General features: G+C 34.7%; 2 protein-coding genes across 7 annotated transcripts in view; one reads left to right on the forward strand and one right to left on the reverse strand.

Moving 5' to 3' along the window:
* The window catches only part of LOC106876520 (cilia- and flagella-associated protein 74), a 25,463-nt gene extending 14,097 nt beyond the window's left edge, over positions 1–11,366 (forward strand). For all 4 annotated transcript variants that reach the window (XM_089342761.1, XM_089342762.1, XM_089342763.1 and 1 more), the window contains 11 exons: positions 4,235–4,400; positions 5,050–5,169; positions 5,436–5,591; positions 6,472–6,631; positions 7,097–7,162; positions 7,933–8,021; positions 8,149–8,272; positions 9,261–9,376; positions 9,612–9,680; positions 9,984–10,049; positions 11,027–11,366. In XM_089342761.1, the coding sequence (XP_089198887.1) occupies positions 4,235–4,400; positions 5,050–5,169; positions 5,436–5,591; positions 6,472–6,631; positions 7,097–7,162; positions 7,933–8,021; positions 8,149–8,272; positions 9,261–9,376; positions 9,612–9,680; positions 9,984–10,049; positions 11,027–11,140 (1,246 nt within the window). In that variant the 3' untranslated portion in view covers positions 11,141–11,366. The remainder of the gene's footprint in view (positions 1–4,234; positions 4,401–5,049; positions 5,170–5,435; positions 5,592–6,471; positions 6,632–7,096; positions 7,163–7,932; positions 8,022–8,148; positions 8,273–9,260; positions 9,377–9,611; positions 9,681–9,983; positions 10,050–11,026) is intronic.
* Positions 11,367–15,100: 3,734 nt separating this feature from the next.
* LOC106876518 (D-glucuronyl C5-epimerase) overlaps positions 15,101–24,128 on the reverse strand; it is a 74,760-nt gene continuing 65,732 nt past the window's right edge. For 2 of the 3 annotated variants that reach the window (XM_014925096.3, XM_089342765.1), the window contains exons 4-6: positions 23,492–23,666; positions 20,583–20,816; positions 15,101–19,071 (exon numbers count right to left, since the gene is read on the reverse strand). In XM_014925096.3, coding sequence (XP_014780582.1) covers positions 18,047–19,071; positions 20,583–20,816; positions 23,492–23,666 — 1,434 coding nt within the window. In that variant the 3' untranslated portion in view covers positions 15,101–18,046. The remainder of the gene's footprint in view (positions 19,072–20,582; positions 20,817–23,491; positions 23,667–24,128) is intronic. The other variant, XM_052976873.2, reaches the window with a different exon arrangement.

Genomic DNA, 24,128 nt, shown 5'->3' on the forward strand with positions numbered 1-24,128 from the left:
ATAGAGTCTACATAGGTATTGAGCCTTTTATTAAATTGTAGTTTACTTAATTTTAGGCCAAGAATTTTTATATATATATATATTTGTTTTGCAAGATTTTTGATGTGAAATCGTGTGTTGAAACATGTTGTTGTACTTGGGGATGGTCATATTGCCAGTTTAGCCAATAAAAACACACGCACTGTATATTTGGTGTTAATTTGCTTCAGCTTTATATTACATTAATCTTAATCTTATTTCGGCCAGAGTTCTTTCGTCACATTTCTGTGACCTCATCAGTGGTCCTTTGTTTCCTTCCTTCTTATGTTTGTCTCACCTTGCTATACAGTGCTATACACCAAATATACAGTGCGTGTGTTTTTATTGGCTAAACTGGCAATATGACCATCCCCAAGTACAACAACATATATATATATATATATATATATATATATATATATATATATATATATATATATATATGGGAGAATGTACGAAAAAAACAACAACAGACGAGGACAGGTGGTGTAAACAACAAAAGGATGTATTAGTATGACACTCGGGAATACGGAAAGTCTTTAACGTTTCGAGCTACGCTCTTCAACAGAAAGAATACGGAGACAAGGAGAAAAACACGGAGAAAAAAAATTGAATAGTGTTCAGTCAGCGGTCAATCATAGTATATATATATATATATATATATATATATATATACATATATATATACATATATATATATATATATATATATATATATATATATATATATATATATAGAGAGAGAGAGAGAGAGAGAGAGAGAGAGAGAGAGAGAGAGGAAAATTTTTATTGTCACTAATTGTAACTCAGGATGCCAGAACACCAATATTGCAAGAAATAAGAGTTAAAAACTCCTAATGTTGGGGGGACAAACACAGGCACATAAACACACACACACACACATATATACAACGGGCTTCTTTCAGTTTCCATCTACCAAATCCACTCACAAGGCTTTGGTCAGCCTGAGGATATAGTAGACGACACTTGCCCAAAATGCCACGCATTGGGATTGAACCCGGAACCATATGGTTGGTAAGCAAGCTACTTACCACACAGCCACTCCTGCGCTCATATACAAAAATAGACCATTTTGCATTTGTACATAATGAAATGGTTATAGCAAGGCATTAAGTTATCACAGTTAAAGTCTGTGAATTTTGCTGAAAAATCTAAATTATGCATCTGCTATTGTCAGTGACTAACCACAGACTGAAAGTCAGGCTCAGTATAGTTTGAAATATATACAATATTGAGTAGAACCAGAGAGTTTTAGAAAGAAACAAGAAACTTCTCCATTCACTGTAAATAATTTTGCGTAAAAACCTCAAATCATAAAAATTGACAGCAAAACAATAGAAAATCAATTTACAAGATGAAAATTGATACAATTAATGGTCAGTGATAAAAGTCAATGTCACTGCAAGAAATAAGCATTGTGTAAGAAATTATAGAGATGAATAATATTATTTCAGCCTGACTATCAGTATATTAAACATCTGATACTTAAATTTGTTTAGCAAACTAAAATAGGACATTAGTTATACATATCAAAATGCTTAGAGCAAAGCATTTATCCATACATACATACATACATACATACATACATACATATATATATGAGAGAGAGAGATTTAGGTTGTGTGTCTGTGTGTGTATAGCAGAAAGTTCAATCTTTTTCAGCCTCAATATTTTTGTTTACTTTTCTTTGTTTATTCTCCATCTCTTCTTTCACCACATCTCACTGAACTTCTGGAAAGGCTTTTGAAGTTGAGATAACTAACAAAACATTGTGTGGTGAAATACTGTTATCTAAATATTTAATTAGGGTGGGGCATCATGGTGTTGAAGTCAGCATGGAGGGGAAACCGTTTCAGAAGCAACGAAACAATTTTCACACCACCTTACTTAGATAGCATGATATTTATGTGTCATTCCTTTCAATGTGTAGAGTGTTTGTGTGTGAATGTGTGGCCAAGTGGTTGAGACGCTTTGCAGTCATTAGGTTTTGGATTCAATCCCACAGCATGGTATCGTGAGGAAATGTCTTTGACTATAAACTTAGTTCCATCCAAGTCTTAGTAAACAGAAATGTAGTGGAAGTTGTCAGAAGTACATAGGGGTGAGTGTAGTGAGTGGCAAACGAAGGTGGAAGGTTGTTGATGATAGATGTGGGACACTACTAAGAATGAGTTATGGGTGCCAATAGGAAGTGCTTCAGGGCAGAAGGTGAGATAATCGGTAGCACAGGATGGGTGATCAGTGGAAAATATGAGTGGGTAGAGTTGACATTAAGATTTAAAAGATGGATATTAAAGGAAGAGGTTCTAGGGAGTAAGGCTGACAACTGGTAGCACAGAAGAGGATGAATTCTGTAATTCTGCTCGTGTTTGATTACAGCAGTAGAATATTGTAATAGTAAGGAGAGTGAGGGTGAGGATGAGTGGGTAGGAAAGGCTTAACAGGGACCAGTTGGGCAAGAGACCCAGTTGTGTGCATACACATTATACATCCAAAACCTCAGATCATCTTCATTGAAAGCATGGACTACTTTTGGAATGTGACTTTTCCAATAACAGCTCTTCAAAATGCAATATCTTCCTAGTACCCCCTTTTTTGCTTTGTGGACTCATCCATGTCCACCATAGTCTTTTGAAAATGTTCTTGTGGACATTCGGAACAGTTTCATCTGCTTGAAACTTATCTCTAATTTGAGTGATGGGAAGTTACATTGTTAGATCTGTTTGAAACTCCCTCCTAAACTGTCTTTGCAATTTTGACTGTATTTTCAAAGTCCCAGTAGCACTTTAAGACAAACTTCCTTTGCTCGAAGCCTGGTCTGGCTCCCTTCATTGTTTATAATGTGTTAAATCTAAAGGAAATGAAATTTGGGGCAAACAACCTTTGTGTGTGTCTGTAATGTGTGTGTGTGTGTGTAAATATATGGACATACATGTAAATACATGTATGGATATGTATATATTACACACACACACACACATATTTATATAGAAATCTGAAAGCAGAACAACTAACCATCTAACATATGGACAAATTATGCATAGTTTATAGCTTTAATGGCTGTTATTGGTGAAGTAGGCCAATGGAATTGTTGTTTCATGAAGGTGGTGATGTCGTCGTTGTTGTTGTTGTTTTCAGTGGGTGGTAGGTTTTATATTTGAGTAGCATCTGTAAGTCAACACCACACTGATGAGTGTCTGTCACAGAGATGATGTCTGCCGAGGAATTCTAAGGACACTGTTATGGAACATGCTGACAACTTCACATCATGAGTGGGTGTGTGTTTAATGTGACACACACACATATAATGATGTATGCATGTGTGTGTGTGCATATATATATATATATATATATATATATACACACACACACACACACACACACACATATATAAATATATATCATCATCATCACGTTAAACAATGATGATGATGATATATATATGTGTATATATTGTCTCACTGTGAAAAATAGACAAGTGGGCTGGACTGCATATTTTATTTTACCCCAGGCAATAAAATGACTCAATCTTGTTCAACCTTCACTGGGGTAAAAATACCCATCTGTGCACCAAGTAATTATATAGTTATTTATAGTGTATACAATCTCAAACAAAGCTAAACTTGTCTGTCTAATTTGCATAAGACTGCTAGAAGAAAAACGACCATCTTTGGTTTCAAGATGAAAATTATTCTTCAATCAGGATAATGCTCGACCACATACAATGAGGATGACATCCCAAATGCTGGAGCAGTTTGAATGGGAAACGATGTCCCACCCACCATATTTGCCAGGAATTGCCCCATCTGATTATCAGTTATTCCACAATCTTCAAAATCATTTGGATGGAAAAAATATGAATTCTGTAGACGAGATCAGCACAGTACTGGAGGAGTATTTTTCCTCATGGACAAGTCAATTTTGAAAGAGGGGCCTTGCAAGTCTACCAGATAGATGGAAGAGCATTGTAGAAAATTAGGGAGAGTATATTTTAGATTAAAAAAGAACTTTGTTGATCTTAATTTTGAAAAATAAAGGAAGTATAAAAAAGACTGCATTATTTATGGGATGATCCAGTATATATATGTGTGTGTGTGTGTGTGTGTGTGTGTGTGTGTGTGTGTGTGTGTGTGTGCTGAAATATTTATAAATTATTGAAGTACAAACTCTTATTGCACAGTTTCTCTATTTGCAGTGTATCAGAGACACTCTACCTAGAGGTGTACTGTACAACAATCAGCCCATCCATTATTGTATTGTCAGATAATGGGAAAAGTGAAATGAACTTTGGGAACATCTGTGTTGGACAGTCCAGAATGAAATCTCTGACCATTCAGAACATATCAGATGACACCATCAAAGTATCCTTTAAGGCAGTAATTCTCCTTCTACATCACAGAGCTGGTAGTGGTGCTGGTGATGGAGTCCATAATGTATATTGGTGATTTCAGTAGTGTATTGTGCATCCATGCTGTGTGCCATGGTAGAGTAGTGTGTTGGGAATCCATGTTGTGTGTTTCATTGCACAAAGCTGTGTTGGGAATGCATACAGGGTGGGAATGCATACAGGGTATTCGGGCTAAATTTGATGATTTTTCATGTGTCCTTTTTTTTCAGGAACAGCTTGATGTATTGCTGAACAGTTATTGGCATTGGAGAACATAAAGATTGAAGTTGTTGAAAACGTTATCTGACATGGAGGACTGGAAGCCATATAAAATTTGAAAAAGAGTTGCTTGTGTCATGATGATTCACAGCAGCATCCTGACTGATGGCCAATATTTGATAGTTCTTCACAGGCCTTTCATTAATTTTAGTTAAACCTTTTAGGGTAGAAATTTCTTCCCAGTCAGGGACCATGAAGAAGTCCTTTTAAATAAAAGATATCAACTTCTATTTCAGTTGGCCAAATCATTTAACATGGTTGTGTTAAAAATGTGTGGAACCCTTTAATTTTATTTTGCTTTCAATGACTCAGTATTATCTTATTGTCCTTAATCTGTTTGATAGCTCTCCACATCAGTTTTCAACACAAATGGACCCTTTCTGATCAAAAATTCCTTCCCAACTCTACAACCAAATGATATACATTCATTAATTATTTCCTTCTCTCCTTCCACTGGTGAAGAGGTATGATATATGTTTCATTATGAGAATTTAGTTGCTGAAGTAACAATTAAGTTAGAATGAATTTAACTTGTCTCTGTATGCTGCACATCAGATAATATTACTGCTTAGCATTTTTTTTTTAAAATTTTGTTTTACACTATATGGCTTTGTGAGAGGAGAAAGGGCTGGGATTTTTCGATAAAGTCTAAGCCCAAAATGTCAAGCCTTTTCCTTTTCTCACATTGACAATTTCTAACTACCATACTATCGTTAACTATCTTTTTCAGTTTTATGAAGTCCTCCAGATCAAGTCAGCATTATCATGTGTGTATGTCAAGGTAACTGGGGTTGGAATTGTTCCAAATCTGAAGTTCTCATTTGAGGGCAGCATCTTTGATATGGGCTGCATTAATGCTGGAGAATTCTACAACAAAACATTTACGGTAATTTATGTTCTCTACTGGGAAAACCTTGAAGATTATGTTTCAGTTATGTTTCTGTGATGCCAGATAAATCATCCTCATCATCTTTATCATTATCATTGTCATGAATATGTGAATACAGAATTTAGCATACAAGTTGGGGTTCACCAGGGTTCAGTTCTCAGTCCACTCTTATTCATCATAGTCCTCCAGGCCACAACAGAGGAATTCAAAACTGGATGTCTATGGGAACTACTATATGCTGATGACCTGGCTCTTATTGCAGAATCTGTAGTAGAATTGGAGAAAAGATTCCAGGCATGGAAACAAAACCTGGAATCAAAGGGCCTTAAAGTTAACCTAGCAAAGACCAAAGCTGTAGTTAGCAAGGAAACAGACAAGGCTCTCTTTCCGTCAGGTAAATGGCTCTGCACAGTATGTAGGAAAGGAGTTGAAAGTAATTCCATTCGCTGCACCCAGTGTAAGCTATGAACACATGAGAGGTGCAATGGAATCACAGATAGATTAACAGATAAAGTTGTCTTTGTATGTGGCAGATGTGCAGGATTAATAAACATTAAGGGTACACAGGAATTAGACTCTCTCAAATGCCCAGGAAGCTCTTGAGGTTGTAGATAGTTTCTGTTACCTAGGTGCCTTGGACAAGTGTCTTCTATATTTCAAATCCTCCTGTTTGATGTAATAAATGATAAACTTGGGAATTAATATTAGATGCATCAATGCTGATCATATCGGATGAAAGACAGATCCCAAGTTAAAATCAATGGCTTGCTATGCTGACAAAGATGAGAGTAGACTAGAATTATATGTGCACTCGGCACACAGCAAGACTAAATGTGCTCAAATATGCAGAATGTGACATTGTGTTTATATTTTGTAGATCCAGAATCTCTCACCAATTAGTATTGACTTCACCATTGAACTGGCAAGTATATCTGATCAATATTCCAAAGATACTGAATGGAACATTCAACCAGTTAACACCGTATACAAACCCCTTCGACAGAATTTTCCACACCAACCTTTAAAACCTTTCATTGGTAACACTTTCAATTTATTTTTTGCTTTTTTTTTTTTTGTTTGTTTTATTTTTATCAGTTGTTGTTCTCCCTTTTTAATAAAGTAAACAGGAAGATATAAGGAAACTAACGCTGGTCTTCTTTGAAAGTTAGTGAATATAAACTGTCCAAAAATGCCTGCAAAGTTCTTACCTTCGAAGGTATACACAGAGCATACACAAGATAAAACTGAATATTGTAAAGTTATTATTAATCTACTTAATGTTGAAACTTGTGAAAATAATGATTAAATAACTGCAGAGATTTATTTTTCAAATATTATAAAACTTTTAGTCCAATATTTTTTTTTTTTTTGTTTATCTGTAGTCAAAATAATAAGTACCAATCACATCTTATCTTAGCAAAAGTATAGTATGTTACCAAACCAAGCATTAATTCACTCTGGGAACTCATTTCTGTAAATATGAATAAGTTTCTTTATTGTAGGCATACAGAATTATAATGGCTTGAATGTGTTTGACTTGGTCCCCAGTTCTGGACAGATTGCAGCTGGTAAGGAGAAACCATTACTATATTACTGCTTTTATTAAGATTGTGTGTTTCTTATTCTCTTTGTCTGAGTCAGTAAACCAGTTCTGGTTGAGCAGAGACCCCTGATCAAGAGTATTCTAGCTATGAATATCGCTTCTCTAATTCAAAGTATTCCAGACTGCATTATTCAATGTGTCATTTGAAACAGAAAATAAGAAGGAAAGTTTGGGTGTTATTTCTTGCAGATCAAGTAACAACATAGAGGCCTTCTCATTTATTTGAAAGGTTTTTTTAGTTGTCAGTTTGAGATGCAAACACGTCTGTTATTTAGCTCTGGCTTTAAGATGAAAAGTGATATCAATAATGACAGATGCAGACATAGTTTTCATTTAACCATATGTAACATAAATAGAATACATGAAACTTTAATATCTTTAAACACACACACACTCACACACACACACACAGAGTAGAGCATCAAACATAATGCTTAGCAGCATTTAGATATTTTGCTTGATGTTCTGAACTGAAATCCAATCTTGGCCAGTTGTGTGTTCCATCTTTGAGCTTGATAAAATTAATGTCAAACTCAAGTGATGTATATTTATGGGACTTATAAAACAGAATAATGAACTTTGGCCATGAACAGAGTCTGTTGGAATAAGGATCATCAGTTTGTTGCAGTGTAACTAGCTAAAGTCCCATTCACTGTTGCTAACACCTGACCAGTTTGTTACTACTTTTTAGAGGAAGAAAAAAAGCATTATTTTTCTGACATCTTTTTCCCTTAGGTAGTACCAAAGAGATCACTATAACATTTGCACCTGACCACACGAGTAAATCCTTCTCAGATATTGTGAAAATAAACACTTTTGAAAAGGTAACTTTATTCTCTCTCCTCCCAATTCCCCATGTACTTATGAAAATAAGAGTCAATATATTTATCTTAATGGAGACAAAATGAACAGGACTATCTGTGTTTCAATTTTAAACTTCTCTTCTTTCAGAACTGTGTCCATTCTTTCCAAGTTGTTGGTCAAGGAAAGGGGACTTCAGTTTTCTTTGATGAACATGATAAACCAGTTCCTGCCATTGAATCTCTCAGCCTTTCAGCACTTTCACAAATGCAAGGTAAGCTGCCCAATATATCACTTCAGTTGTAGCTACATGCACACATACTTACGTAAATGATTTCTTATATAGGACAAGACTTCAGATTTTTGGGAGAGGAGCATAGACTGTTAAACCAGTCCCAATACTTGACTGATAGCATGCAAGACAGAAAAGCCTGTGTTAATGCATACTTTGATGGGACAATCTCAGAAGATTCCCAATCCGAGAGACGAAAGACGATTGCAGTTGTTTCATTAGTTATGAGCTTCTCATGTCAAACATTGCTTTCTTCAGAGCTTGCACAGGCAAAAAGTCACTGATGTATAACATATGAAGGCAAGTCTCTAGTAGATATGGCTCAACAAGAACTATGATGACAGTCACAGAGGGGAGAGAGGGATAATGACTAATGGTGAAAGGAAACGTGGTTGTTTATAATTGTTTTTATCACTTCTGAGATGTTAGAAATGAAAGCAATAAGCCAGTAGCTGGTAGGTTTCCTTTGTTCAGGATGTGAGTTACTTTTGCATGTTTTCATAGAGTGGACAGAAAGGGCATCGTATACAAATCTTGAAATGGCAGAATAGTCACAGCTTGATTGCATTTGATGCTAAAGGTCTACTCAGTTTGAGTTGATCTGGTGCCAATGACAAATGCAGTACTTCCCATAGGTATATACTAAAGATGAATGAGTTCCACCAAGTTGACTTACTCCAGATACAACTGATGAAAGCTTCTCCATCTGGTAGAAATAACACCCAAGCATCCCTGAAATCACCCTACTATCTTAAAAAAGGAAGGCTACATTGGTTGATGTAGTCCTACATACTCACTAACAGGACAAGATATTCACCATTGGAATACCTTTGGTGAAAGATCTACTCAGTTTTGACAGTCCTGGGGCTAAACAAGACTAGCAATACAGGCAGAGAACCTATGTAGTCACACAAAACAAAACGTATCTTTTCTGCAACTGTTTTATTGATTTGTTATTTTGTTTTTTCAGATGACACAATTCTTGTAAATCTACAGAGTATATTTGAACAAGATAAATGTAGCATTGTAAAGAAAGAGCTTTCATTTGGCAGCATCATAAATACCACGTCTTCAAGCCAAAAAAAGGTACATCCATTTATTGCCATCATCATCGTATCTAAAAATTATATATATATATATACCCCTTTGCCACTCAGTCATATAGGAAATTGAGGAAAAAATCAAAATGTTCACCATGATAGAATTTAATAAATAGCTATTGTTTGTAAGGTTTGTAATTTTCTTTTAACTTTTTCACATTTTCTGCAATTTTGCTGGGTTTTTTTTTTTTTTAACTCTCATTAATGAATATATCCTACAGGGAGGAGAGGTTTCCTTTGAGGTCACCAGTGATTTTACATCGAAAGGATTCAGCGTAGAGCCACACAAGGTAAAATATCAAAGTAATAATCTTTTACATGTGGAAATATGTTGGTATCAAAGAGTGAGAATGTGTGTGTGTGTGTGTGCGTGCGTGCACATGCATATGTGTAAGGGAGAGAATATGTGCTTGAGGAGAGAGTGTATGTGTGAGAAAGAGAATATGTGCATGAGAGAGAAAGTATGTGTGAGAGAGACAGACAGAAAGACAGAAGAAAGAGGAAATGCATGTTGTGGTGGTAAAGGGTGTTGATACCACTTTTGGTAATTGTGGTAGTGGGAATAATGATGAAATCTTTTGCTCTATTTCCAGGCATCTTTAGATTCTGGTTCAAAGAAAACAGTGATATTAACCTGGAACCCACCACATGGCTCTAAGGTAAATAATAGAAATTTTCAGATTATTTTTATTGCAGATAAACATATTCATAAGAGAAATATGAATGCTGGGTGTAATAATGGTACTAGTTTTGTGAGTGGTGATTCAGTCACTGTTTTAAAGTTCTATATTTCTTACGAGCGCTTGAGAAGAGTTTGGTAAGTTTACTTAACATTATGAGTAGAAAATCTAAAGATGTTTCCTTGCCCTTCATCTGAGGGTGAGGAAGAGAAAGGAATAGGGGTGTTCCCACTTGGTAGTGAGTAGTTAACTTATCTACAACTAAATGATCTGAGCAAATGTTAGGTCCATCATTCTTCACAGCCACTCTACTCTTACCCAGCTCTGCCACAAGCTACCCTATGAATTTATTGTCACCAACAAAGTCCATCACAAAGTTATTGTGATTACAGATATCTCTCTTTATCCCTTAAATATCTGACAATAGTTATTGTTCTTAGTATTTCACATATTTCAGATTATAAACTAAATATTTAGAATATATTTTTTTACAATATTTACACCTACACTTTTATTTCTTAGGCCAAGCACACCACCATATTTAACAACAGCATCATTATCTGCTCCTTGAAAGACTTCAACAGAGTTCATTTGAAACAGAATGCTTTGTCTATATTGCATTTGCAGAATGAATGATCTCTCTTTTTTGTGTATTGATCAGTCATAGGAGGAAGGACAAACACCTAGTGTCAGGATCTCAGACACTTGGTATCTTCAGCAGAGTTTTAAATCTGAGAATAGCCTTCTTCCAGCTAAAAGCCAACTGGTGGTTTCAAACCAGGTGGCAATATGAATTATAATCGATGACTAATACTTATGAATTGAGACCTTAGGAATTGAAATTCACTTAAGTTTGAAGCAAGTCTGGGGAATAAATAGGTCACTAGTTAGGAAGAACAAACTCTAATTGTAGTTGTCATCGCTAATCAAATCTCTGTCTAATTTATTTTTTTCAGCCTGGATATTCCATAAAAACAATTCTTCCATGTAATATGAAAGGATCTGATGCCACCGTCTACCCAATAAAAATATATTTATGTGCGGTTGTACTTCTGAACTGTACTCCATAGCAAAGCATGCAGGTTCTTCACAAATGTCTATATTTCTCTCTTAAATACGAAAACAAGAAATATTTCTTCATCTGCAGTGTTTATTTACAGTAAAATAAAGGGATACCTGAGGTGGAATCCAAGTACCTCAGAAACTACAGGACCCTATCACTGCTGAGAAAGTAATGAATGTTTAATTTTACAGATTCAATTAAGTATGTAACTTATATTAAATTATTTTTTACTATCAAGGCTTAAAGTGATTTTTTCCCCCCTATAGGTTTTCAGAGAATTTGTCAGCAGATAGCTTTAAATTTAAATGTGGATGAAATTTTGCCAAAGAGCAAGGGGTTCCAATTCTGATTTAGGCTGGGGTCAGAGTGGCAATAATGATAAGACCTAAACTTGACATTTCAACTTTCTGAGACTGATTAGTTTGGTAATGGCAGGGGAGAAGTCAGAATCAATCAGCTATACCCTTTCTCCAAATATTTGTATGTCAAAGTTAGAAATAAATATTACTCAAGTAGTGAAGTGATAGACTAAATGCCCTAACATTATTTAGTTTTATTGCTTTACGTTGTGAGTTCAAATCTAACTAGAGTCAACATTACCTTCAAGGTTGTTGAAGGATAATTACTCAGAGACGTCCTCTGCATGAAAAGCAATTGTTAGGTCGGTCTTAGTATATTCAGTGCAGTGAAAAAGCCATCTAGAAATGAAGAAAAGATATTAATTCGTTCGTTTAACAGTTACACCAAGTACGGGAGACAACTCTGGCATTCTTCAGTCATACTATACAGAAATGTATAGATTTCATAAGATACACACACTAGGGAGTCTCAGAACTGTTGTTTAACCTGCTAGAAATAACACCCTTAATTATTTCCAGCTTAATTTAGATCATAATAGGAATGGCTGTGTGATTAAGAAGTTCGTTTCACAACCACATCGTTTCTGGTTCCATCCTACTGCATGACAATTTGGATAAGTGTCTGCTATAATGGCCTTGGAGTGACTAATACATCAAGAGTCAAAAATGGTAGACAGAAACTGTTTCTGTGAGATTTACGTAACTGTTTGAGCAACAATGGTCTCCTGTAAATAATATACCCCACAGCTTGTTTGTTTTATCATGTGTCATGATCAAATGGAATAAAAAGTACCTTACTTGAAAAACAAAAGCTTGGTGCCAGGAAAAACATCTAGCCATAGAAGAAGTCTGATCCAATCTCTACTAGAATGTGAAAAGCAACATAAAAACGATGAAAGGGATGCAATCAGATACCATTCTTGAATCCATAAAGGTATGAAAATCTTTTATTTATACTGACCTTTTAACCTACCATGAACCCATCTTCCTTCTTAAACTAAACTTTATAACTTCTTGAAGTTGTAACTTATGTTTAGTTACAACACTTTATATTCTATTTCATCCTTAATTCCATACTCCCCATTCTGGATGTAAGTTTGGATGCATGTTAAAGCGGTCTGCAATAATATGGTTCCTACTGCACCTTGAGCAAGTTTCTTTTGCTATAGCTTACATATGTATATATGTGTACATATAAGTATGCATACATACAAGTGCATACATGCACACACAAATGCCTATGTATGTATACATACACGCATGTATACACACATGTAGTGTATGTTTATACCGACTGAGATGAATACGTGATCACATGACCAACACATTGCTAGTTACAATGCGCTTTTACATTTAGTTTACAAATGACGCCATCCCATTGGCTAGGTGAGCATTAATGTCCTATTTTCCAGAACATTCATGGAATTCTGAATGGTCCTATCTGCTTCACTTATATATATAAAACTTGAGTGAGGATAAGTTGCATGGGTTAGCTGTCTTTGTACTTACACTACATTTTCTAACTTCCTGTAGCACTTTAGAAAAAAAATTCCCCTGTTCAATATGTTGTCTGATTATTTCCAGTAGGTTAAATCTAAAAAAAAGAAATGAAAATTGAATTACCATCTCTTAAAGAGTCTTTTTTTGATGGGAGCTCCATGTATGTGTGCCAATAGAAAAAAAAAAATCAAAGAACACAATTTAGAAGAGATAAATTTATTTCTCAATATATCTCTGATAAAGTTAAATCTTAAGTACAATATCTGTTTCAGCCACACAAACCGTTTTCTTCCCAATTCATCTGTGACAAAGCTGCTGTTGTACTTACAGCAGCTTTGTCTGGCCTCAACATTTCAGTATACATGTATGTATGTGTCTGTCTGAATGTATGCTAGTACATATGTATGTGTATGTGTGTGTGTGTGTATATATATATATATATATATAACCAATTTGTAATCCATAATAGAACGGTTGCAGTAAGTCAGTAGCATGAGTCGTGGATGGAACTCCACAGGGCTGGTGGAATAAAACTCCACTCACAAGTGCTGGGTTTTCATGGAAAACGATGTACTTTTTTTTTTAAAAACAGTTTACTGTTACACTCACTGCAACCTGACAAATTTTGACAAATTGAAGCTGGAGTATAGAAGAGAGGGAAGAACAATAAACAAACAGATTTTATGAAGTGACCAATGAACTGGTCAAATTGTACAATGGAACGTTTCTTGAGTAGGTTTTTAAAAAGTGTGATGAGAGGATGGGGTGGGGGTGGGGGGAAATTAGAGGAAAAATTTGAGGGAGAGAAAAAGAAAAAAAAAAAAAAGAACCCATAGAAACTACATGTAGTCAATGTTTAAAAAAAAATAAGATTCAAAAATGACAAAGTTTAAAAATTAATAACAAATATAACAATTACCCTGTTACCAAGATATATATTTATATAGAGAGATTTAAAACTCAGTTTTATAAAAAGTTTATATATATATATATATATATAAACATAATATATAAGATATGGACTATACATATTTTACAGCAGGAAATTTTGTAAATAGAAATTAATGAGTTTGTGCAGGACATTAGGATGTTAATGAGGGGAGGTGGGGGAATTAGAATAATGCTCCCTACTTATAAACTGTTGGTTAAAATAGAGTAACTTGTATTGTGTGAAAGGGAGGGGGGCAGGTTTTCTTACTTCAACTTGGTTTTAAATAACCCACCCACCTCAAAACTTGTTTGATACTAATTGTTAAAATGAGGGCACAGAACATATCACAACAATCAACTTACATTTCCATATCCACTGACCCACCTTCCAAGATAATATGGATTTCACAAGCCAACCTATGCAACTCCTTACCAAAATCAACTAGCACTATAATTGGCATAATGAACTGTGGCATGAGTGGTGTTTATCAGGCCATCCACCTCACAAATATGGAGGGAGGATTGAGGCCATGGATATTTCCATTTCTTTTTCTTCACATACGTCCCTCTCTATTTTATTAATACCACTTTATGCAGTATTACATTAAAACAGCTAAGGAAAAAAAAAAAATATTTATTGAACAAATTTTCGAAGTACTGATACAGTTCACACTGCTCCCTCAATGTTACAAGTTTGCAGGTTCGAGTCTGGCTCTACCCGTAGGTTTATGTAACCTGGAAAGAGGTAAACCCCACCAGATTGACAGGTAACTATGACCCTTTTATATGTACCATGGGACTAACAGAAGTACTATATTCAGAGATTATGAAACAATGTATTATATATATATTGAGAGAGAGAGAGAGAGAGAGGCAGGATTAGTGGGAAATTAGTGTTTCTAAGTAAATATAAACAGAAAACTAGTCACAACCAATATTTAAGAGATTTTTTTTTTTGTTCTCTTTTCATTTCATTTCTTCCAGCCAATTTAATGAGTAGGAAGGTGGGACAATTATGAATTTGTAATTATATATTAAATAAAGAAGAGATCACAGACAGAAAATAAACATTTTGATAATCTAAGAACAAAAAAAAAAAGCCAAAATTGGGAAAGGTGGGGTAAAATTTCAAGGTTTCTTATTGGAATCAGTATTTTGTGTGTATTTGTTTGTGTGAGTGAGAGAGTCAGAGATTTTGGAAAGGAGATGTGGATAAAAACATTTTTTTTTCTTTTAAATAATGATAAAATAATTATAGTTATCACAAGCTAAACAAACATCAAAACGATAGCATTCAAGCTGACAGCAGTAGAAAAATAGTTGCTTTTGTTGTTAAAGATTCTGACAAAGAAATAAACAGAATGAAGATATATTACATGCCATGTCAGAGAATGTAGAGTGGGCAGAGTGAGTGACAAAGTTGAGAAATACACCAAAAATGTTGGGAGAGGGGAATAAAAATTTTCATCGTAAGCATTAGAAGGTTTTTGAGCCAAAAAAATAAAATAGGAGAAATTGAGGGAAGGTCTGTTAAAATATTTTTCTTTTTGTTCCTTGCTGTTAGGAAAATAGAGATATTTTAGTAAGTAGAATGAAGTTCCAAGCAGAAGATTGTGTGTGGAGGGGAAGATTCAATTTAGCACAATCACCCAAAGCATTAGTCTAAAATACAATTACCTAGTAAGTTATTTAGTAAACTTTACAAATTTGGTTAAGAGTATATGATGTGGGGAGACAAGAATCCTGGTGTACTTAGCAAAGGTCTTTATCAGAAAAGGTTAAAAAAAAAAAAAGGTAATATGTTTGATATTTCTGTCTTGTTTATAATATAGTCATAGAAGAAATGTGACTGACAACCTAGCAAAGAATTCACATTTCACACATCAAAGAGAAACTGTCATTAAGTTGTGTATTCAGTTTTGCCTGCTAGAAACAGTAGCCGAATGTCTCTCAAATCACATCCTACTGTTTTGGAATAATGAATCATGTCCTGAGATATACAGAAATAAGGTATGCAATATCTTAAAATTAACTTTTTTTTTTTTTTTTCTTTGGAGATTAGCCGTGATTACAATGATCTGAAAATCGGGCATTGACTATTTTGTTCAGCTAGGAAGTTAATAGTAATAGGTTGGGCATGATTGACAATTAGACATCACTTCAATCCCTAACTGTGGAAGTTATGACTTAGCTTGCAGACTCCCTACAAAAGTATACATTTAGGCCTAAACTACAAATACAGAGAGCCTACTCGACATGAAATATAACTAACCACAACTTAAAGCCAACAATACGAATTCATAGATTAAAAAAATTTTTTTTTTTTTTCCAAATGTGCCCACACCTCCAGATGAAGAAAATCTTTCACAGCTATAAAAATACATGACCCATGATATGGTTGTTTATTGTTGACAGAGTAACAAGGTCAGCAAGTCATCTTGCCTCATCTTACAGAATATTTTTCACTAGAAATTTGGTTATGTCTTTCAATTATTCTTTTAAAATAAGCAAAAGTTTCAAGGAATGAAGTAAAGTAACTTTCTCCTCAAATAAAATGAAGCTAAGGTTAAAAAAAAAAAAGTTCTGTATTTTGAATCTAAAGTATCAAAATGATTAAATAACTTTGTAACTAACTCACAAGAAACTGTTTACAGATGGAAAAGTAAGTTTTTGTAGAAAAAAACTTTTGCAGTGTTCGTTAATACTCAGGTTGATTCAACAGGAACTCTTATGGAAACGTTATTGTGAAGGAGAAGATGGAAAGGGAAGAGTTAAAAGAAATAGGACACCTTTTACATTTTGGATACAGGGGTTAGTCACATTTTTTTCACCAATGTTAAAATGAAAAGTATTTAAATGTATTTTTTAAAACTTAATTTCTTTTTAAGGTATATAATATATTAACAGGGAGAAATAACAAGAGTTTAGGGATATGTTATCAACAGTGGGGGGGGGGGAAACTGACCTTCCCCCAATGCTAAGCATTTGATCGTATGCCAGTGTGGAGTTAGTTCCCTTGCAATGGGAACACTTACAAAAGGACCAATTAGTTGTTAATTTTCAGATATATATATTGATTCTTCCACGAGGCACATTGCCTTTTGGGTTCGTTAATAAAGAGAAATGGAGTGCTGTGACGTTCATTTCTTTTCCAAAGGAGTAACAAACAACCTGGAGTGAAAACTGCATAGCAGACTCAAATTTCCAGGAACCTCTCTCTTCACAGTAGTGCTCACCACAAATTATGGGGAGGAAAAAAATCAGAGTGTGTGTGTGTGCATGTGTGAAGAGCACCAACATTCTATTTCACATAAGCAGCAGCAGCAATAATATTAATAATAATGGTAACGATAATAATTAGAAGAAACCAAACATGATATGGTTAAGTGGTAAGTATGGAATGGTATTTTCTACAATGTTCTGTTGCCATGAACTTGAAATAATTCAAAGCTAGGTCACTGAAAGTTTTGAAGAAATATTCAAACATAAGAGGTAAAAATCAACATGACCATTAAATTCTCAATTTGGGCAAGAATTCATTAGAAATTATTAAAAATTTTTTGTTGTTTTCCTTTCCTTGTAAAATTAATTATAAGAAAAATATAAAGAATTACAGTAACAGAAAAGTAAATAGGAAAATGCTAGAAGAGGCAATTAAATTTAGCTTGAAATGTAATTAGATAGTGAAAATAACTTACATTTTAATTGATCTAAAGGACTTCAAAAGTAAATATTGAAAAATCCTTTTCATTTAACCCTTTAGCTTTGAAAAATTTTTTTTTAAATTTAAATCTTGATGTCACAAAGTGATCATTGTTTGGCCTTGTTGACAAGTAGCCTTTGGTAGCTAGAAAACATCAACCAAACCATACAGGAATTTCTGTCATCAGATATCACCTTATTTAACACCACTAATTAACACTAAAGAGTTAAAAGAAAATTACTTTCAAAAATGTATTTGATGAGTTAGTAATCTTAAAATGAAAGATTAAAAAAACAGAAAAACTGCTAAGGAAAGGGGAATTGGTAGAAATCTAAATGGTAAAAATAAAACTATGAGGAAGATAAATTATTATTAAAGAATATTTAAAAAAATATTTTAAATGTAATAACATTTCCTTTACTTAATTGTGAGGTGCTCGTTTGCCTTTCATATATGTTATCCACCGTTCTGCAGTGTTTTTAAATAAAGGATTATCATCTATCGTAGATAACAAGAGGATTTGATTGATATGTGTCGTGTGGTAATCCCAACGGGCTCGGTTGGGAGTTATGCCAAGGGTTAAATGTCTAAGGTCATAGAATGTTCCAGACCCATTGTCAAATAGAAGTAACATGTGCTTCAATGAATGCATGCCAGTATCAAAGAGCATTTGAGCCAGATGCTTTCCTGCTCCAGTGGCAATCTCTTTCACATCATAGAGACCAAGCAGAGAGTATATGAATCCATTCAGAACAAAACTACTTGGTTGTGTTGGGTATTCTTCATACCATGTGTACACTCCTGCATACCTGGCCACAATACCTCCTTCTGCACTGCTCACCTGATACAGTTTCAAACCATTGACTGCGGCATTCAAATAGACTGGGTTTTTCGTTCTTATATAGGCTCTGACAAGGAGAGACATGGCTTGCCCTTGAGCCATAGCAGAATACCAACCAGGGTCGAGTTCAAGCATGCTTAATTTCCGAGCCACCATAATAGGCCAACCACCTCGATCGTCCTGGTGCTTGACAAGCCAGTTGGCAGCATCGTAAAACTGGTCAAGATGTGCAGCTGAAGAAACAGTAATGTTGTCCATCTGACCTTGTCCGTGTAAAGTAATTGCAGACAGGTGAACGATTATATTACGTAACTTGCCCTTCTTTACTTTAGAGTACTGTAATCCCATTCCTTTCTGGAAGTCTATGGCTATGTCTCGAGTGATGTGGCGCCATGACATTGGAATGTCTCCAAGACCATAGTAGATGTTTGTTTTATCTATTGTTATCAAGGTGTTGCTGAATACGTAATGAATGTGAAAGATGCGGTCCTTGTGAACTTTGAGAGAAACTGTTATTGAGCCATTGCTAACAAAGAAAAAATCAAAGGAAACAAGGAAGGAATCTTCTTCCACATCCATGGATATCCCTGGGGTATTTTGAGATTCTGGAAAAAAAAAAAAATAAAGAACAATAAACGAGAACAACAAAAACGGAATACATGGGTTCAACTACCATCTCTAATGCAACTACTTAGCAGTCCTTCAGTTTGCTAGAAATAGCAGATAAATTCTATTAAATCATATTCTACCGTCTTTAAAATATGAAAGATGTTGAAAAATGCAGTCCAAGATACACTATACTTAAAGGAAAATGATGAGATGGTCACAGCTGGAAGGATTTCAGGTTCATTCCAATATCAGTTTTGGACCAAGCAACAGTAGACAGCAAATACCAACAACACTGTACTGTCGTTAGCACACACAATGATGTACATTGAAGGAGTGCAAACCAGTGGTCTACAAATAAAGTCTTTTGTGTTAGTTGTTCCCCAATAAGTCCCAACCCTCACCCCCGTCACTCGCAATTACAAAAGCAGATTGTCCCATTGGGAATCTGCAACTAATGACAGTTCGTCAATTACAATACATAAATGAGTACAAGTCAATTTAATATTCCTATAAGACATCTTATATGTGAATAGACTTGAAAGGTTAAATCTGTTGTACTTTTCAACAAGGTACATAACTCTTCCTTCCTGAAGTAACATAATGGTCAGTATCGGTACAAAATAATTGATAAAATTTGTAAAATTAGACAAGGAAATAGTTTCTATTCCTTAATGGTTCAATGATTAGTACTAAGAAGAGCACCTAACTGCAAAAACCAATTATTTATATCAGAGCAAATCACAATTTTGGCAGATATAAGTACTGATCAACAAACAGTCCGCAAAAATTATAAACAATGCCAGTTGTTGTAAAAGGGGAAAAGTCCTGTGACATACACAACAGCAACTAGCATATTTTGCATTGAAATCTGCTGGAATGTATTAAGAATAAATGTAAAAATTATTGTTTATTTTTATATCACAATTAGCAAACAATAATCCTTTTTTGTTGGAGTTTTCCAACTAGCCAATCACTAGTTTACTGGTGACAAGAACAACAACAGTGTCCATAACTCAGTACAGTAAATTCATCCAAAAGAGCTCTAGTTTTCGACAATGTTTGCTATTCATTAATATATGTCAGGGAAATATATATATGATGGGCTTCCGCACAGTTTCTGCCTTCCAAATGGCACTCACAAGACATTGATTATTGTGAAACTATAGAAGACACTTGCTCTTGGTCCACTGCAGTGAGATTGAACCTAAAACCATATTGTTACAAAGTAAACTTTTTAACACACCTATCCCCATTACAATGCTGACCCTTTTTGTATATGAACAGAAGGCTACAGATATGGAGAGAGGGAACTATCATTTATATCGACCCCTTGTCTTGACAGAATGTTAAAGACTGAAACTAAACAACTGCAAGGTATTTTTACAGTCTACTCCTCTAACAGTAAAAAAAAACTAAATCTCACCTCTGCAAGCACAGAACAAGGGATGTGTAAATATTTAAAGAAAATGAAAAATTGAGTGAACAGAGAATTTCAAAACTAACTAACCAGGAGCATCAAATTCAATCACTTTCCCAACTTCAGGGTCATCAACCATTTTTATGTGGGTGCGAGAATTTGGTAGATACCAATTCTGCAGGTTTTCATCGCTGCCATCTTCTAGGATGATAACATCTGGTTTGTCTTCGTTCAGGAATTTACTGTAATGGCTTAAGCCAAACTGGGCAATCTGAATTGGATAATGGTGGCCTTGAGGTCCCCATTGAGTTGACACAGGAACACCTGAAAATTATAAAAGCAAAGATTACTGGATACTGAAGTACAAGGAAAATTATACAAATATTTTGGGGGATACAGACATCTATTTCTATGATATGAAACTGATCATATCTAAGTGAAAACCTCTCATCATGAACTTAAGTTTACAAACCAATTTCTAATGAAAAAGTTATTTTACAAAATCCCTTCAAATTCTTGATTATATTCAAAATTAATTAAAACAGTATTTTTCATTAGAAATTTGGCAATATAAGAGCTTTGAAGGTTATAAAGCAAAGTAATGGTGATGGATAAGCTGCTCAAACTACAGACCATATCAAAATGAATTTGAAACTGCCTCTGTGCAAGCACTTAACTTACTGGTAAGTTTCACTCCTTCATCAGGATTGAGTGATACAATTACATGAAATTCAATTCTTCTTACAAATAAACTATCCCAACCATGCAACACTTAGAGATATATATACATATAAAACAATTTTTTAAAATAACACAGCTATGAGGTTAAGAAGTTTGCTTCCTAATGGTTCTGGATGCAAGCCTTCTACAGAGTACCATGATCGAGTGGGTTTTTTAAATTTTTTCTGCTGCTTTGGGTTGAACCAATATCGTGTGTGTGTGCAAGATACTGCACAGAAGCCTGTCATATTTGTGGGGGGTGGGGGATGCATACAAACACATTTGCATGTATTTATATGTACATTTATATACATGCACAGACAGACAACAAATCTGCTGGTTCTTTTCATGTGCATAAAACGACATCATTGAGAGAAAGGAGACACTGAGCAACAAAAGGCTAAGACTAAGAGAACATTCTTCAGTGGAAGATGATAAGGGTGTGATCTGAGGAAGCTTCACCTACTATTTCTAGCAAGTTGAGTACCACACAGAGCCTCACAATAGATTCTGTTGTTTCACTCCAGGTTGGACCTGATTAAGCAGACCTACAAACAAAATCAATTCCATCTCTGACCAGCCCATGTCTTTTCAATACCAGGTACCTAATTAAGACAATATCTAATGCAGTTTTAAGTACATCTTTTATAAGATGGTAAGGTATGATTTAAGGGACATCCAGTTGCTATTTCTAGCATCCCTATAAAAATAGTATCCAACATTTGAAGAGCCAGCACTGGGATAGCAAAGGGGATGATCATCTAATTACTTGCTCCAATTTGCTGTACCACAACTGTAGAGCATGCAGCTGTAAAAACAACTACTTTAAATAATAAACCACCCCATACAAGCAAGGATGGGAACAGGGAGCAGATGAAGATGGGGAAAAAATTCCCAGAAATTAGAAGCAACTGACAAAAGCTCTTTCCCTTAATAATTTTCCATCTGTATAAAAAAAAAGATACATTCTCAAATTTTTCTTTTTTTTTCAGGCTAGCTTTTGTGTGTGTTTTATACTGGTTTTAACAACCTATGTTTTTTATGGCTTGCAAACTAGCAGTTTGACAAATAGATTAATAAAAAAAAAGGACTAGATTAAGTAAGTACTGGAGTCAATATGACCAACTAATAACCTTGAAAGTTGCATCCCAGCATAGACAAACTCTCTTGACTAAAACCAATGAAAAATAAATCCAAAACAAAAGAATATACGTGTATGTGTTTGATAAAGCTATGGATTAATAAATGGCAAGGGAGCCATAGAAATCAGCTATAAGAATACTATAGGTTACTTCTAGATAATACTAAACGGAAGATAAGATAGTTGGCACGTGGTGTTACAAGTGCTTCAATCATTGTGATATTTCTTCCTTGAGGTACATAACTCTGCATAAACCAGTTTGCTTCACCAATAAATAACAACAGGTTTATTTCCTCTTACTTCATACTTGAATGGGTTGCTGGTGAAGGAAAATCACTTAGTTGTGGAAATAATTATTCCATCAAAATCTAAACATTATTTAGATAAGATGGGTGTGGCAGCATGCTAGAAGCTGTAAACATCAGATAAAATGTTTCCGAATATTTTGATTAACACTTTCATTGCTATATTTCTAACCAAAATATACCACTTATCCAACCATCATATTCTGCCAACATTTGACTCTGTTTTTGTCTGCCTGGTGTCACTGAAATGCAATACCAATTATTTATCAGATATCAACTACACAACACTACTACTAGCTACACACTGTAACTTACGAGTACACCACTACTGGTTATACAACATTTCTAACACCACAGCCACCTACACATCACTGACAGAAGAAATGCTTTAACTATATGGTGCACATTGTCACTTTGCTCTCTGAATGAAAAATATCTGCAAAAATGAATTAGCAGTGGCCTGTACAGTCGCAAGATTTGAACCCACTGGACGTCTCTCGATGGTGACATGTGAAAACCATTGTTTATTTAACTAATCTGCATTCTATACAGGATTTGCAAACTAAGACAGCTAACATGATTCAGAGTATGTATGAAAATCTATTTCTAGAACTCTAGAATGACATCACTGTTTGATCTCCCATTTAATTTTAAATCTGGTATAGTGTTACTCCTTTGGTGACTATATTTGAACAAACTGGTGTCTGTGTTCATAGCATCTCAATTTAAAAGAGTGTTCTTAGTCAAGTCAAATGTCTTCACACAGTCATGCCTATCCGACTCTACTGGGATAGTAAGTGAAAGGGATTACATTTAAGTGTCAATACTCTCACCTTCCATACCACTGATGCATTTCACTCGGTCCCGAACTTCAACATTGTAGTGTTCAAATGACATAAAGACACCACTAGGGGTGTATTTCTTCTTCTGTGGATAAACTTGAGAATAACTGTGCTGCCACTCAAATCGATCCAGCCCTCCATCAGAATGTGTCACAGTTCCATACACCTAGAAAGACAGTTGGCAAAGATTGATCAATACGAATACATTTGAAAGGGAAACAAATTAGAGTAGTAAAACATATTGAACGTGTTTATGGTGTCGTCACATGACCAAATGATAAGAACCAACATAAAGAGAGCACTTCTATATGACAGGGTGTCCTGCTAGAAATAGCAGCCAAATTCCTTCGAATCACATCATATATCTAAGTAAAGGATTAGTAATATCAAATCAAATTCACCAGTGCTTCACTGATACTATAGAACAATGAAAAGCAAAGTTGATCTCAGCAGGAGTTGAACTCAGATCTAGAAAAACCTGAACTAAATACAGCAATATATTTTATTTGACACTCTAATGATTCTGCCTTGACCCTACTATATGGCTGGTAATTATTGGTTGCCTAAAAGAATGATGGTGAAAGTCAAAACACTGTTGCTGATTCTGTTAAGAGACAAAAGGCAATGT

This window comes from Octopus bimaculoides, chromosome 26 (assembly GCF_046866305.1).
Source record: "Octopus bimaculoides isolate indiv1 chromosome 26, ASM4686630v1, whole genome shotgun sequence".
Lineage (NCBI taxonomy): Eukaryota > Metazoa > Mollusca > Cephalopoda > Octopoda > Octopodidae > Octopus > Octopus bimaculoides.